At 42.5% G+C, this 17077-nt stretch overlaps 2 protein-coding genes across 2 annotated transcripts; both read right to left on the bottom strand.

Annotated features, from left to right (window-relative positions):
* Positions 1-1153: 1153 nt before the first annotated feature.
* LOC4345267 (probable LRR receptor-like serine/threonine-protein kinase At1g74360) lies at positions 1154-4335 on the bottom strand. The gene is made up of 2 exons (XM_015793321.3): positions 3790-4335; positions 1154-3703 (listed from the first exon to the last, which is right to left on the bottom strand). Exons 1-2 carry the CDS (start codon positions 3968-3970, stop codon positions 1494-1496), a joined length of 2391 nt encoding a protein of 796 aa, XP_015648807.1. The 5' UTR covers positions 3971-4335; the 3' UTR covers positions 1154-1493.
* Positions 4336-8551: 4216 nt separating this feature from the next.
* LOC4345266 (uncharacterized) lies at positions 8552-11672 on the bottom strand. The gene has a single exon (XM_015792609.3). The coding sequence runs from the start codon at positions 11460-11462 to the stop codon at positions 8763-8765; it is 2700 nt and encodes an 899-aa protein (XP_015648095.1). The 5' UTR covers positions 11463-11672; the 3' UTR covers positions 8552-8762.
* Positions 11673-17077: the final 5405 nt, after the last annotated feature.

Raw genomic sequence — 17077 nt, 5'->3', positions numbered from 1 at the left:
TAGCTGTATACAAATCCATCTCAATCAAGCTGACATTCTATGTACCCCTGTTCCAAAATGGTTTCTTTAAATGTGAGTTCCAAGGTGGATACTATTGAATACAACACATTGGATAAGATGACAAGAGAAACAAGTCATAGTATTTTCATGTTGTTATTTGTGCTACGGTTAAGTTCCACCGAGTACAATGACTTTGAGCCTGGTTCACTTAACACAACTTACCAGCTAAATAGTGACTTCAAAATTTATTGATATGGCAATCTGGAGTTCTGGACTAGAGACATGCATTGGCAATGATTATCTATTGCACTGGAATCAAATAACTATACAGGCTGAACCCTTTGCATTTGCTCATGCCTTTTTACATGGTAGAAGTCTTCCACTCTAAGAGATGGGACTGGGTACATGAAGTCATGAATGTCTGTTGAATAACTGCTCATGCAGTACCTCTGTCTACATGATTAGAGTAGGGTATCTATCTCTTTGCTACATATTCCCGATATATTTAAGATATGGGCATATCCTTCAGTTCATCCTTAATTATATGATATCTGATTTAATTATGCAATTGAGACTTGTATTATTTGCTTCTTCCTTGAGACCTTGATTCAAAATAATATTTCCATGGTGTATGATTGACCTATGCTTTTTCAAAATGCAAAGCTTTAGAGTCCACTTCTTTCCTTTGAGCTGATTTAGACTCCGTATGAATTAAATAGTTCTGCAATTTACAATTTATTTCATCTTTCTTGACTAAATTAAATGATATTTTCATGGTATCAGCTGTTTCATTGATAGGAGCTTGTGCAGTTGCAGTTGAAGAGAAACGTACAGCGGGAAACAATTCTTCATATATAGCCAGATGTATTTGTGAATTTTGACCAACCTTGGAGATTCCCAGTGTCAAGCGGATGGTTATTATTCACAAAAGAGGCGTATTGCCAAATGCTTACATTGTTGTAAGAGCACTGAGTTGTCAGTAAACTTACTATTTGTTTTTGGAAAAAGAGATCCTCTACTTATAACTCTTTGAGTTGGCACGTTGCCATGCAAGGTAGGAAGACTGCAATCAACAAGAAGCATGTTTGCTGGAAACTTTATCAGTGCTGACACCGAACTTGATATCATAGTGTTTTATGCAGTACATTACTACATTATGGTTTGGTCACTTTTTAAAATCGACAGTAATATCAGTTCTACAGCATGGTTAGTTACAGTGCACTTATTTATGGTTGCTGGTACAAACTATAGAGGGGTTTGGTCGAAAATGCTGATTCTCCAATCTTCACAACCAAGCCTTTTCGGTTGCATATGTCCTTTGTCATCTTTTCAGCAGCTTCGTTTGAACTGATTTGTCCAATGTGACTACATGCCAACTAGCATGCCATATTGTCTAGTAAATATTTATATTTGAAATCAGAAATGGAACATAAAGGGACACATTCGCTTTTCAAAGGTATTTGTTCTATTAAGTGATTTAACTTATCTAGCACTCAGGTGCAAATAATCCTACAGTTGGCAATTTTCCGTGATGCTGTGAAGTACAAGTACATGAAGATATGAAATTCTCTGGTAAGCAATGTGACTGAAAAGAATGCAAGGAATGCAATTGTTGTCACCATGATCTCTTCGTTTGTAGGATGCTCCTCTGTGTCAGATGATGAGAACTCCCTTGGACTAGAATCAGAACTGGAACCTGCTGTTACATTCAAAGACAACAGTGGATCTCCCAGAAAAGATTGCTCATCAAAGGTGGAGAGCTGCCCACTGCTTGGAACATTCCCTGAGAGAAGCGGATTGTATGACAAATTGAACCTACTCAGTTTAGTGAGTTGGTTAAGGTTTGATGGGAGTGCACCAGAGAAGTTATTACTTGACAGATCAAGGCTTTCAAGTGTTACCATATGACCAATCTCAGAGGGAATTTCACCAGAAATAAAATTGCTTGAGATATTCAAAGCAACAAGTTGAAGATGACCAATCTCTGCTGGTAGGTGTCCAGAGAGTCGGTTTCCATCAAGAAGGAGCAAACTGAAGTTCTTCATTGTACCAATAGCAGATGGTATCTCTCCAGACAGCAGATTTCCTGACAACTGAACATATCCTAATGCTGTTCGCAGTGGTGAAGATATTGGAAGTACGTCATACCCCATGGCGAGTCGATTCCATATGGTTTGGCAGTTCTTCTGAGACATCATCAGGGACTGAACAAAGTTGAATTCTGGATAACTTGATGGAAGCCACTCTACAGCGACACATTTGCTGGTGATAGATTCCAAAAGTTCTGGGTTCTTTCGATTCTCCATGAATGTTGGGCTTGGATTGCTCCCTATATTTGCCATCTCTGGTGGGATTTGCCCCATTAGCTGGTTTCCAGCAAGGTTAAGCCAAACTAAGCTGGTACAATTTCCTATCTCCCTTGGGATCTCACCTGAAATTTGGTTCCCAGCAAGTATCAAAAGGAGAAGTGATGATAGGTTACCAATGTCTGGTGGAATCTCACCAGAAAGACTGTTGAAGGACAAGTCCAATACTTGGAGCCTGAGAAGCTGACCATATGTTGGTGGTATTTTACCAGAGAAGTTGTTTTCAGCAAGCATGAGAACCTTGAGATTCTTCATGCTGCTGATTTCACTGGGTAAATCACCGGAGAATTGGTTGTAGCATAGGTCAAGCACAATTAGATTCGGCAACTGGAGAATCCCGGATGAGGTAATGCCACCAGTATAGTTGTTCTCTTGGAGTAACAGACTCCTCATGCATGTTAGTTTCCCAAAGACATCCTGCACCTCTCCACCAAAATTGTTGTCACTGATGTCCAAATATTTCAGGTTGGTACAGTTTGTCAGCTCCATTGGAATAATTCCATCAAAGCTGTTGCTTGCAAGGACCAGCTCCTCAAGCCGTGCAATCGAACCAATTCCTGGTGGTATAGATCCATAAAAGCTGTTTTCCCATAGTGAAAGGAATTTCATGTTAGAGCAATTGCCAATGGAGCTTGGAAAGCTACCGTGCAATGAGTTGATAGCAATGTTCAGTGAGCGCAATTTGCACCCTTCTGTGAACATGCCAGGAGAAATTCTCCCTGTGAGGTTGTTGTTGTTGGCCTTGAACTGTCTAAGCCTTTCAATGCCTGGCCAGACCATGCCGGTGAAGCCGTTCCAGCTGAGATCAACATGCTTGAGCTTTGGGCAGCCGTCAAATAGTTTATCTATCCTGCCTGTGAAGCTGTTGCTGGAGACACTGAGGAAAGTGAGGTTGCCGCATATTCCCGGGAAGTTTCTGTCTATCCTTCCCTGAAACCGATTTTGGGATACGTCTAGTGTCTGAAGGTTGGTCAGGCTGGACAAATCAAGGATGCCACCAATGAGGTTGTTGGATATGTTGAGGTGCTGGAGACTCTGGCATTGTTTGAGATCATCCTGGAGTTCACCAGTGATGCTGTTTGATGAAAGGTTTAGGTGGGTAAGCCGCATGATGCGTGAGAAGTTTCTGAATAATGGACCTGCGATGTTTGAGTTCGAAAGATCGAGGGAATTCACATGCCCGGCATCATCACACCCAACACCTTTCCAATGGCACGGCGAGGCCTCTGACTCCGACCAGCTGACGTAAGCGCCGTGGTTTATCGGGTTTTGCACCTGCAGGAAGTTCTTGAGCTGAACAAGAACTTCCTTATCGCTTTGCCCATGAATCATCTGAGCTGTGTAGCATGTCACAGGCAATTTCAGAAAGAGAAAAATGGTGATGATAATAATGGTGAACATATGTTGCAGCCAGCATACGTACCTATAAGAAGTGCTTGGAGAATGGCAGCGAGCATCTGGTAAAACATGGTCTTGTTCTCAGCGTTATGCACTCTGCACTCTTCTAGTCCTCTATTGGTGTCAACTTTAAATAATTCCGTTATATAAATAGCTGAAGCTGTTATAAAATGCAGTATTGACTGGCTCACATGAATTTCAAACATACATTGAGGCCAGTTGATCTGTTTAAATTAGGGAATTAGTGCAGTTCCATACAGTTTTTTATAAATCGTAGGCCTTGTTCAGAAATTAGGTGTGAGTTAGTTGAACTCGGCCAAACTTTGCCAGGGACTCCAATCATAATCATGGCAGTCCTTTTTGCCTATCGAGTCCGTTTCTTTTGACTCCGACTTGTCTAAACCTCCATCAAGTCGTCGACGTTGCTCGCCGCAAAATGCCATGTACTGAGTTGACTACAAGGTCCAATGCCTCCATCAAGGCCGTCACCAAGAGGTCGAGGCCGTCTTATACTACTTTATTATAAACATTTTATTTTAACTTTATAAGCTTAATCAATCACATCATTTTCTATCAATCTTAATTTGTGTTAAAACTCGTTCTTGGTGAGCAGTAAAAGGAGGATCACGGTACGGATGGCAAATGTCAAGCATCATCATTTTGCTTATACAGTTATGCTTATACTTATTAGCCAAAATTTAAATTTTAAAATTTAGAGTTTGGGGTTTTCTCAGTGTAGTTTATTTTTTATTCTTTGCTTTTAGATCATTAAGAACACGTAGATAAAAGTTTTATTCATAAATTATTTTTCATTTGTAAATATATCGTTTTGCTTTTTTCTTCAATATGCCAAACGTTGGGGCTAGTCATCTTAACTGCTCAGGCTGTGTTAGTTTTGGGTGGATGGGAACAAAACTCCTCCACACGAAAAAGGAGTAGTCTATTGATACGTGATTAAATAAGTATTAGCTATTTTTTTAAAAAAATGGATCATTATGATATTTTAAGCAACTTTTGTATAGAAACAAGGGAGAGGAGTTGGGACTAGGAGCAAAGAACACAGCCTCAGTCATCATGGTGATCAGACAAGCCGGTAGGAATCTAGAAATTGCTTGGTAAACAGGTAATAAAATCAAACTGAAATGTATTTGTTTTATAAAATTTGTTTGAATTTTACCGTTCATCCATAACCAAAGTGGTAATTATTGTTACACATGCACATACACAAATATACAAGCAATACAACACTTTTATGAATTCGTCTCCTAACACATATTAGAAAAGAGAGATCCTAGAGGTATATCTTGATTTTATGGATTTGAACTTATTACCTACAACTCACTATCACATGACCAGCTTTTCCCATAAAGTTCAACAAGTTGATTTTAATTTTTCTTATAGTTTGATTTCGTAATTAGTTTTTAGTTGTTTTTGTCACCTGCGTTGCCTAGATCTTATTTTATCACTAGTAAAGAGACGAATAAAATATCTACCCAAAATTGAGCTTCACCGTATAAGAAAAGGTCGAATCTACCGTGCACTCTGTTCAGATTGACTTTGCTAGCTACTCGAAGTTCAAACTCTCGAACTCCTGTTCATCTGCATCTTGATTTTTAAAAAAAAATTCATCGTAGTTTGTTTTTCAGAACTCAATTTAAATCGCTAAGTTTTATCGTATAAATCTTTTTTATTTGATTAGTTTGTATTTCCTACGATTTATCAAACAATCAGAGCCGCTAGCTCGCTCGATCGAACTGTCAGGTCCTTTGCTCCAGAAATGCAGCTGAGGCATGAGAAGTAGAACATCTACCACGGAAAAAAGGCGGCCGCATACAATTACCCATCCTTTGACCAACAAAAGATGCGGCGGAATTGAGGGCTGCCTCATTGCGTATATGCACTACAATGACGCAGGCAAACTAGACTTTCGTACTTGGGAGTTCACACCGTGTCCAAGGCTCCAACCTCAAGTTATTCATTTCTTTAAAAAAAAATTACCTTCTAAGGGCTAGTTTAATTCGTGAAAAGAATTTTTTTTTGCCACATCAGATATTTGACAGGGTATCGGAAGGGGTTTTTGGACACAAATGAAAAAAACTAATTTCATAACCGTGAGACGAATCTTTTGAGCATAATTAATCCATCATTAGCACATGTGGGTTACTGTAACACTTATGGCTAATCATGGACTAATTAGACTCAAAAGATTCGTCTCGCGATTTTCCCCCTAACTGTACAATTAATTTTTTTAATATATATTTAATGCTTCATATATGTGTCCAAAGATTCGATGTGATGTTTTTGAGAAGAAAATTTGAGGAACTAAACCAGGCCTAACTATGTAGTAAGAAGTTGGTTTTTATTAGTAGACATCAGGTTAAAACGTTTTTTTTATATAACAATAACTTTTATTTGTATCATTTTTTTTGATTCGGCTCGCATTATAATTTATAAATACTACATTATGTAGCCAACATATCCATATGAGCACGTTATAAAGGATCCTTGCAATGTGAGATATTTAACCATTTGCCATATTTAGATGTGGCAAATAACTTTTTGCCACTGGACCCATATGTCATTGAGATAGGGGTGGCAAATAGTTATTTGCCAAATCTAAAAGTGGCAAATAGTTAAAAGCCCCTTGCAATGTACTCTTTCCGTTTCACAATGTAAGTCATTCTAGTATTTTCCACATTCATATATCTAGATTCATTAACATCATTATAAATGTGAAAAATGCTAGAATGGCTTACATTGTGAAAGTATCTAGATTCATTAACATCAATATGAATGTGAGAAATGCTAGAATGGTTTACCCTGTGAAACGGAGGGAGTACTAGCTTGCATATCGGTTGCTAATTAATCTACACGCTTGCAATGCGCTAGGATGAGTGAATATTTTTAATGATAAATATTCGCATGTTTCTCTCTCCATTTATCCCAAAATAATAATTAAATAATGACAATGGTATCCTCAATAAATTACCAAGTTTTTAATCTATCCTCAGGGTATATATGTTCTTCTGATGGCCAATTGGCCATCACCAAAGACCATAAAATTTAGATGCGTAGTAGCAATTTTTGCATAGAATTTATTAGGAAGAACTGAGAGTATAACCAATTTTACAGAGAAGCCTCTTAAATAAAATAGGTAAAATACATAAGTGTATATTTATGCAGTGAAGGACAAAACAAAGTTTGGAAAAAGCAATCAGATCCTCTACACGACTACACCAATTGCTACAAGGCTTACCAGGAATCTGGGCCTAGCTAGAGTGAGGCCCAATAAGAGAGGAATTTAGTAAGTCCACAATTTCGAGAACCTGTTTCATTCCATGCATGTTATAACTGATTGGAATAAGTTCAACTGAGGTCTCTTAACTTGTCCACGAATCCGATTTTTCCCCTTCAACCGGAAAACCAGATAGAACGGGTCCCTGAACTATCAAAACCAGTGCAGATGAGGTCCCTCGGTAGTTTTGATAGTGGTTTTGGCTGACATGGCGTCTACATGGCTTATTTGACTTGGTGTTCATCTGATGTAGTATTGACGTGGCGCTTATGTGGCAATCCGATCCAGAAAAATAATAAACTTCATGGGACCCACATGTCAGTTTCACACATAAATTAAAAAAAATGATGGGGCCCACATGTCAAATAAAAAAAGATGGTGGGACCCACGTGGGCCCCACAAGTCCCTCTCGGCTGTCCCTCTTCTTCCTCTCGGCTCTCCCTCATCCTCACGCCGGAGCGGCGGCGGTAGGCCGCAGGCGAGCGGAGGGGCGGGCAGAGCGGCAGGCCGCGGGCAGTGGAGAGGTGGCTGGGGGAGGAGGAGGCAGAGGAGAAGGTCGCCGGCGAGCGCGACGGAGCATATTAGTTGATTAGTCGCCGCCGCCGGAAAGCATGATTAGTTGATTACCCATCCCTACATCCAGTCCCTGCCGTCGCTGATGCTGCTGTTGTTGTGGAAGTCCTACATAACTTGGTTCAAGGGTTGATCGGGGAAGAAGTAGTGCAGGAAAGGCAGGAAGGCCAACAAGCCAACAAGGTTGCTTCTGCTCCTGCTCCTACCATTACCAAGGACCAAAACTCAAAGTGCCGCGCTGCAACGGAAAAAAAAAAAAAACTGTTTCTGCTTCTCCATCAAGCCTGCCGCCGCGCGTGGCCTCGGCAGCGTGCGGCTCCGTCCGTCGCGGCAACCCCAATGCATCTCTGAGCGCGTGCTTCGCCATGCGGTGCCCACACCGTCGTGCACGCGGGTAGCTATCCGCCGCAAACTGCATTGAGCTCCATGGCGGCAGTGCTGCCTAGCCGAGCTCCCGCATCATTTTGCGCCACCGCAGCCTCCCGAGCTCCCGTCGATGTGCTAGCATGGTGGAGAGGAGGCTGGGGCCCAAGCCAATGGTCGCCGCCTTCTCGCCTCCCAGCTGCGACCGTCTCCCCCATGGCCGTCGCAGATCGACGGCCACCAAACGTAGCCGCGGAGTGTGCCGGCCAGCACGCCGTCGAGGCGCCCCGTGCTTGAGAGCACCCAGTGGTACACTGACAACAACAACAGAAACGATGTGGGTCAAGATATGTCGGAAAGGGAGGAGCCAACACTCCGGAGCGGCGGCGGCGGCGGCGGCGGCCGCTTCTCCCTCTCCTTTCCCTCCCAAATCCCGCCAACTTCTCCTCCCCCCTCGGCCTCCGCCCGCGGCTCCTCTCCTTCCACCGGCTGGCGCCCGCGTGCCGCTCCTCTCTGTCACGATCCCACATGAATCTCACCGGTGAACACAAGCACAGGAGCAATATATCCTCTCCAACTGTGTATATCAAGTTTAGGGATACAAATTGGAAGAACTAGCAGCAGAGATTGGGAAGAGAAGCAGGGGGTAAAGGGAATCAGAGAAACACAGAGTAGGGGATTAGAGGAGAAATCAAGAGGAGGAAGAAGAGGCCACAACCATCAGGTTCTAATTCATCGATGCCTTCTCTCACTGCCACGGTTGGTATTTATACTTCTTGGTTGCTTGCACCTTCAGTATGTGAGCTAGGCCAAGCCCATTTCTCCAGCAGCCCATGCAGCCTACCAGATACATGACATTCCTCCCTCCTTAAAAATCGACTTGTCCCCAAGTCGATGCAACAACTTCTGCTGTAGATAGCCATCAAGGAATTGTTGAGAAGAAGAATTCCAAGATTCCAAGGCCTTGTCAGTTTCAGCACTTGAGCTCTGGTCTCATACATTTGATATGATTTCTTGTACATAAGTTGATGCAGCAGCACTTGTAAATGGGTTCTTTTGTCAGTAGGAACAGAACCTATGCCTTTCCTTCTAAGAGAATGTTTGCCCAGTAAACAACTTGCTGTAAGTTTGAGCTGAAATGAACTTGGTGCTTGACAAGAATTTAGAACTTGACGACACTTGTGTAAAACATGACAAGAAGAGCTTGTTTGAATGTTCAGAGCTATATTGCTGCTTGCAAGTTGCCTATCTGAACTTCTGCACATAAGGTATGCAACCCTGAAATTGGATTCTTTACTCCCTTGGATTGAAACACTATCAGGCGAAAATCTCCAAAACTTTGCATTATACGTGGTAACCGATCCAAGGAACTGCACCAAAGTGAGAGCAAACAATAGCCAGACCTTCACACCAGATAATCCAATAGGAAAGACAATTTGCAGTGGTCGTGGTGGTGGTTGCTGCCTGTCCTTCCTAACATGCAAGAGAGTAACCAGGTTACTGCCTCCAGGGTCCCAGGGTGCTTGTAAATGATCGGCAAGGGCCATTCTAACCACCAAAGGAGAGTACTGCTTTGCACCTGCCTGGAACAGCTGCATATCCTCTTGTCCAGAATGACAATCAAACAAATTGATTCTTGCCAGCAACCTCCAGAATTCAGCATTGAATTGGAGAGATGATACTTCATGCGAATTCAACCACAATAAATCAGTTCTGATCTTATGAGGAGGTGGTGGCCATGGTGATTTCTCCATATTCGGCATGCATAAATTCCACACAAATTGATCCATAGTTTTACTACCAACCCAATGCATCCTCCTAAACAATTGTGCTTTTGCTTCCATTAATGATATTGATCCCTCAGTCAACAGATTCCAAAGATTCCAGGATGCCCTTTTGCTTACCATACACAGACTTAGATCTTGCTCAAAGCGATTCTTTTCATATTGTGCAATCAAGGCCATGTGTTCTGTCAGCAAGAACTTGCAGTGACTTTGTGCTAACTCCCAAGCATTATCACAACTGAACCAAGACTCATTCCATTTGTCAGGTGAAAGTCTGGGTTGTAGGAGATTCACCACAACACCTTTGTTATCTTGTTTTATTTGAGGATCATGCCACAGTTCTAGTTGCCGCTCAACAATAGAACCTTTGCTCTTGGCTTGTAGAGGGGGTGGCCATGGTTGGAGAGGCTGAAATACCACCACACTTCCGCTGCCTGAATGCAACCATGGATCAGGCCATGGCGAGGGCCGAGAACCTGAATAGACCTGATCGCTGTACAATGGAACTGCCACTCTCCAAAGTGGTACTGGTGGAGAGCTAACTCTACATACTGAGCCCAATACAAAGCAATGGTATGGCACTTCCAACGTAGATGGAACCAACGAGAGACTGTTAACACCAAGGTCATGGCTTAGACACCCAATCAAGATCCTGGAAGGAATTGCATTGAGGGCTAACCATGGATCTCTGAAGCATAAATTCACAGAAGTAAACTTGGTATCCACTTCAATGAGCTCAGTTCTCTCATCGTTGGCCATGTCTTTGCCATCATCATCAACCAACTGATTCTTCCCCTTCATTGAACACTCGATGGTTGTTCCCATGCCAAGCTTGGCTGAGTCAACATGGTTAGTTGGGCCGGCCTCAGCACTGACCTCCAATGCAATGGTAGTTGGACTAGTGTTGGCGCTCAACACTGCCACATCTCTAGTGGAATCCTTGTTCTCGGATAAATCCACCTTGGTGTCGCGAAATGCCTCCAAAATCCGATCGATCCTAGTGCACAGGTCTTGAATGGCCTTGCCTGCATTCTCCACCACCTTGTCCATGCTAGCCTCAGCCTCCATGGCCTCGGTGAGTGAAGCCGACGTTGTTGTGACTGCTGATTTGGTTGAGGCCGCAGATGGGCTCATGGTGGCCGGGAACACGTGTTCCAGAGTAGTAGGAGTGCTCTGGGTATCAGACTTTGTGGTGGCACATACTGGTACTTGCATCGAACACTTGGTGGGCGCAATGTCGGCTCTGTCTTCGAGCAAGGTCGGCACATGTTGCACATCCAACACGCAGCCCCCATCGTAGATATTGCGGCCGTGGAGTTCAGCCTGAGCCCACTCAGCGTCGCAGGTCGTCCGAAACCAAACAATTGCCTCCACACGCCATGCATCGACCACAAGCATCTGCACCGCCACTGCTCCGTAGGGGTTGAAGACTTGATGCATCACATTGGTAGACACAGGGTAGATGAGGTGGTTCACTTGGACATGGAGTGCAGCACCTGCAGCACTTCCTAACCGGCTTGGCATTTCATCGAACACCTGACGGGCGCCTCCGACACTGTCACCTCCATGGCTCAAATCCTGGCCCCAACAGTCGTCACTGCCCCCATGTGTCGTCCACTGCATCTCCTGGATCGGAATCCCATGAATCGACTGCTCTGATACCATATTGTCACGATCCCACATGAATCTCACCGGTGAACACAAGCACAGGAGCAATATATCCTCTCCAACTCTGTATATCAAGTTTAGGGATACAAATTGGAAGAACTAGCAGCAGAGATTGGGAAGAGAAGCAGGGGGTAAAGGGAATCAGAGAAACACAGAGTAGGGGATTAGAGGAGAAATCAAGAGGAGGAAGAAGAGGCCACAACCATCAGGTTCTAATTCATCGATGCCTTCTCTCACTGCCACGGTTGGTATTTATACTTCTTGGTTGCTTGCACCTTCAGTATGTGAGCTAGGCCAAGCCCATTTCTCCAGCAGCCCATGCAGCCCACCAGATACATGACACTCTCTCACCGGCCGCCGCTCCTCTCCTCCCGCCGGCCGGCACTCGAGCACGAACGTTGCTCCTCTCCCACCGGAGAGACTGAGAGAGATGATAAAGATAAGAGGGGAGAAAGAGGATGATAGGTAGGGCCCACGCAGGTCCCACTATTTATTATTATTTTTTTGTGAAACTGATATTTGGGTCCTCCATGTTTTATTATTTTTCAAGATAAATTGCCATGTAAGCACCACGTCAATGCCACGTCAGATGAAGACCGAGTTAAATTAGCCACGTAGGCGGCACGTTAGTCAAAACCGCCGAGGGACCTCATCAGCACCGGTTTTGATAGTTGAGAGACCTGTTGTACCTGGTTTTCCGGTTGAAGGACGAAAATCGGATTCGTTGACAAGTTAAGGGACCTTAGATAACTTATTCCGAGAAAAAATGGAGGGAAAAGAAAAAAGAGAATGGAATGGGCCAAATGAGGAGTTTTTGGCCCAAATTGAATAGAGAATTTTGGTAATTTTATATGAAGGGAATTGAATAGAATGCAAAGGAGATAAAATCTAAAGAAAGTTATTTGGGGACTTTGGTCAAGGAATTTAAAGGAGATGGAAATCAAAGGATGGATGTGGATCTTTTTGGATTTTGGCTAAGGAATTCAAAAGAAATAGATCTAAAGAAAAATGTTAGTGGATCTTTTTGAAATTTTAGAAAAGGAATTTTAAAATAGATTTTTTAAAATGCTAAAGAGGTTTGAAATATTTTAAAAATAAAACTAAAGATATTTATTTTTGAAATATAAACTTGAAAAGGATTCAAAATAAAGATGCTCCAATTTTAATAGAATTCAATAAGAACCAAATATATAAAACTTGTCACAAAATATTTCCTCTAATATTTTAAAATGTAAGATTGAAATAATCAAATGGAAGGAAAGAAAATAGAAATAATTAATCTACTAACTTTGGATAAATATTTGGGATGGTGGTAAAAATGGATGGAGGAATAAATAGGATTTTAGTCCCCAGATATGCGGTATGAATTTCTGGTGATTCGGTGGTGGGCTAAAGAAAATTCGGACTTTATATGGAAGGGATTAGAAATTAGGTTTCTTAGCACAAGAGCAATTATTGGTGATAATATTATTCTTGTGCCAAGGATGCGATCAAGCCATGGTAATCAAATTGGCGGCTCGATTAAAATAAGAACTTAACCATAAAATATTTTGGATCGGATGGAAGGAGGTAAAGGTTTTTTGTGGATAGATCTAGATAGGGGTGATCCAAAATAAATTCCAACAAAATTTGGAATTACACCGGCCGGTTTAGCCTCAGGGTTATAAATGGATAATTTGGAGGAACGAGATTTCAAAGGGAAAATAATTGTGGGAGTACAGAACTGGATTCGGAAGTATATGTGGATAGGAATTTTTATAGGAACGGAATTAGTGGTAGATTGATAAACTCTAAAGGATGGGTATGTTGACTCAAAAGGGGATTGAAAAGGATATTTTATGGACTCTGGGAAATATAGGTGGAGTCTAAAGGAAAGGTATCAACATTTCATGTACTCTAGAGATATTCGGGTAGAGTTCAAAGGGAGAGTATTATCTTTGAGGAAATTGGAAATTGTCATTTTTATGTACTCTAGGGTGGTTAGAGAATGGCATTTCATGTATTCTGGAGATAGTTGGGTGGAGATCAAAAGGAAAGTATTGGTTCCGGGGAGAATAAGAATTGGTATTCCATGTATTCTAGGGAGGTTGATATTTCATGTGCTCTAGGGATGGTTAAGCGGGAATTGAAAGGGTATTCGTTGGAGGTGTTCGGGAATGGGTTCAAAGGAAATATAATTTTGAGCCAAAGTTAGAAATTAAAGAAATAAATGGAAAGGTTTTATAAAATTTGAAATAAATAGAGAATAAAATAGGGATTTTATAAAATTTAAAAAGAGAGCTTTTAACTTTGCAAATAAAACTTAGATCAAGAGTAAAAGAGATTAAGAGAAAGCAAGGTCACTTAACATAAGAATGAAGAAGAGCATGACTTAAAATATTTTGCAAAAATTTTTCCCTGAAATTTTGAGTCCGTTACAACCTTCTATAAAAGGATGGTTGATGAGGGGCTTGGGAGTTGATTCACAGACAAGTGGCATAACAATCTATCTTGTAGTAAGTCGGGCAATTGAGGGTTTTCATTGGGAACTAATGCCAGTTTAAAACTCTCGAATGTGGAGATGGTATGTGGAGAATGCATTGCAACACGGGTGGCCTCTAGCTATGCTTCCGTATGTTCACCCGAAGGATCCAAGTGTGCAAATGAACATGGATGATGGCGAGGGACCAAGTGCTGAAGTGAATGAGACTTTCGTGTAAGAGGTCAACGCACCAGAGGAAGGTGGCGTAGTAGTTCCAGTGGGCATTCAACCTGGTGGAGTGGCTAATGAGGGAATGAAATGGAGAGAGAGGATTCTGACAACAAACGTGTAGAGGAAGATGATTCGTCAGGTGATGAGGAGAACGATATTAATCCAGCGGAATGGGCTACTGAGGATTTTTCTGGTCTGGTCGTCTCTGAAGAGGATAGTGTGAGATGGGAGTACAATGAGGTTATTCAAGAAGCGATTTATGCTAATGGAGAATATATGAAGGAGGCGGCAAAGTATTTTGCAGTGTCACTTCATAGAGAGTTTTGGTTGCCAAGCTCAACTGGTTACAATATGAAGTTAGGTGTGTTAAGGAAAAAGATGGGTGTCCCTGGAGAGTGCACGCTTATAAGGGAAAATGGAAGGATTACTAGACAGTGTCAGTCGTTACCAAGCATACATGTTATCTACCTGGTGTTCAGAAATACCACAGGAACGTTACATGTGCATTTGTTGCATTTGAGATGTATGCGCATGTCATCGACAATCTGACATATGAACCAAAGTCAATAATCCAACATATCGCAGAGACATTCAAGTATACTATTAGCTATGCCAAGGCGTGGAGGGCCAAACAGAAAAAAATAATAGAGATGAGATTTGGAACTTACGAAGCCTCGCATGACAATTTGCCTTGTCTTCTTGGCACGTCGAGTCAGGGTCCACCAACCATGAACCATGCCAGGACATCGTCGGAGTACGGGTGGGGTTCCGCTTTGCACTTCGACATTAGCGACTTTGACTTCCAGCACTCGATAGAGGACGTCATCGGTCCCTCATTGCTGGGAGGCGCACCGCCGGTGCAGACGTAGGACCAGTCGCCCTCCACTGCACCGCCTGACACTCGTGCTATCCGTGATGTGCCACCGGATCGCTTCACGTACTCCCAGGATCACGTGTGAGTACAGGCCCGGAGGACCAAGCGTGGTCGCGGCGCGGGGCAGGGCCAGTAGAGCAGACTTCTCTTTGTTTAATTACTTTACATGCTAGTACTGTATGCTTGTAGAATGAATACGTAGTTGCTATTCGGGTTTCGCATCCCTAAAGTTCACTATTACTTTTTACAAAAGCACAATACCTTTCAGCGCATGCACGAGTACTTTCTGCCGCACCGATGCAGCCTCCTTTATTCGCGTGTGATACGACTGCTGAATGGCTTCTCATGCCCTTATTCTTCCACAAACGTCTAATCTTCCATGTCACATCCGCATAAGTCTAATCTTCATTTTGGCGCCATGCCACCCTCTAAAAGGGCAGAAGGCCTTATTCTGCCCATATACAAGGCGGCAGGGTATATATCCGCATATGTCCAATCTTACTTTCAGCGCCAATCAGGCTGACCCACCATGGCCCATAATGTAGACATGTCAAGGTTATCATTGCGATTTTGGTGCCTACATAAGTCGCCATAATGAGCGATGTCTCACAAACTGTCATAACTCAATCACATTCAATACTCTCTTCCTCACTGGTTTCATTGCAAATCCCACTAGCTTTCGGCAATGGCTAGACGCTAGGGTGTTGAGGATCCGAACTGGTGTAGCGATCCTTGTGTATACCTACTACCACCTTGGTGCCAGCGGCCTCTCTGCCTTTGCAGTGACCGATGCCAACTAATGGCTTCGATGAATCCTGACATTCGAGGAAAGCACTTTTTTAGGTGCCCTAACTATGACCGTGAGGTATTTTATTATCTGCATATGCTTATTCATTTTGTATGGGCAATTGTTTTATTCTTCATCATACTACTCTATTCGTCAGACCCACGCTACGGCTTGCGGATACATCGAGTGGGTCAATACAGAAAATCCCGTTCTTGACCTAACTACTTATTTACAAGAACGACGCTGGTATTTCTCATCCGAAAGTACTGAGCAATACCTGCAAAGAAAAGCGGCTTACGAACGACAACGTCGTGAACAACAGTGTGGCTGGCGGGTGTTAACTACGGCACTCCCTCCATGGGAAGACCGTCCAAAATGCAGATGCGATGATCGTTGTCAGGTTCTTCGTTCCATAAAGCCTACGACTTTGGGTCGAAAGTTCTTTTTGTCCAAATATTCTAGACGACGATTTCATGGTAAGAATATTTTGATTATCATGAATCCTTATTTTCTGACAAGATTTACTAACTTTGTTCGCTTCACATCTATTCGTTTCTCACAGGAATCACCAAGGAGATGTCAATACAGAGAATGGATAGACACCAAAAGGGTTCTAACTCCACCTAACCGTGTGGTGCAGCTTGAACTACCAGAGCAATACAGGTTTACTAAAGCGTAGTTTGAGAGAGGAGAGGGATCCTCACGTAGGGGTTAGCTTTTATCGGACAACTTACCTTATTGAAATTTGTCCCATTACTACATCATCGTTGTGTTTAACTCTTTCACTACCTCCCTCCTAGTTTGAATCCAATCTTATCTATGTAACCGCAATGGAACCAGATGTATCATGCTCAAACTCTACTATTATTTCTTTACGTGACATAATTCTCCTTGTTTAAGTGTATATAATGTTTCGACGACCGAGACTACGATAGGCCAATATCAATTTCGTACACTAATATGTCGAATAAGTTACAACATAAACTCTTACTTAAAATATGAAATTGCAAAACAACCGACTTCAATGCAATTTTTAAAACATTATTAACAAGTTTTACCAATAAATAATTCTTTAATTGTTAACAACAGAGCTGCAAAAAGCATTTGGCTGGTTTTTTAGATGGCGGCAAGGGCCCTAGATGCAAAAAAACCAGCCAAATGCTTTTTTCGTCGAGCACAAATTGCATTGCGCTCCGGACCTAAGCGCAAAATGCACACACGACGCCATCGTGGCGCCGTCTGCCACATCGGCTTGCCGGCCTAGTGAGGGCGGCAGG

This window comes from Oryza sativa, chromosome 8 (genome assembly GCF_034140825.1).
Source record: "Oryza sativa Japonica Group chromosome 8, ASM3414082v1".
In the NCBI taxonomy this organism is placed as follows: domain Eukaryota; kingdom Viridiplantae; phylum Streptophyta; class Magnoliopsida; order Poales; family Poaceae; genus Oryza; species Oryza sativa.
This window is presented reverse-complemented; position numbering and strand designations above follow the sequence as displayed.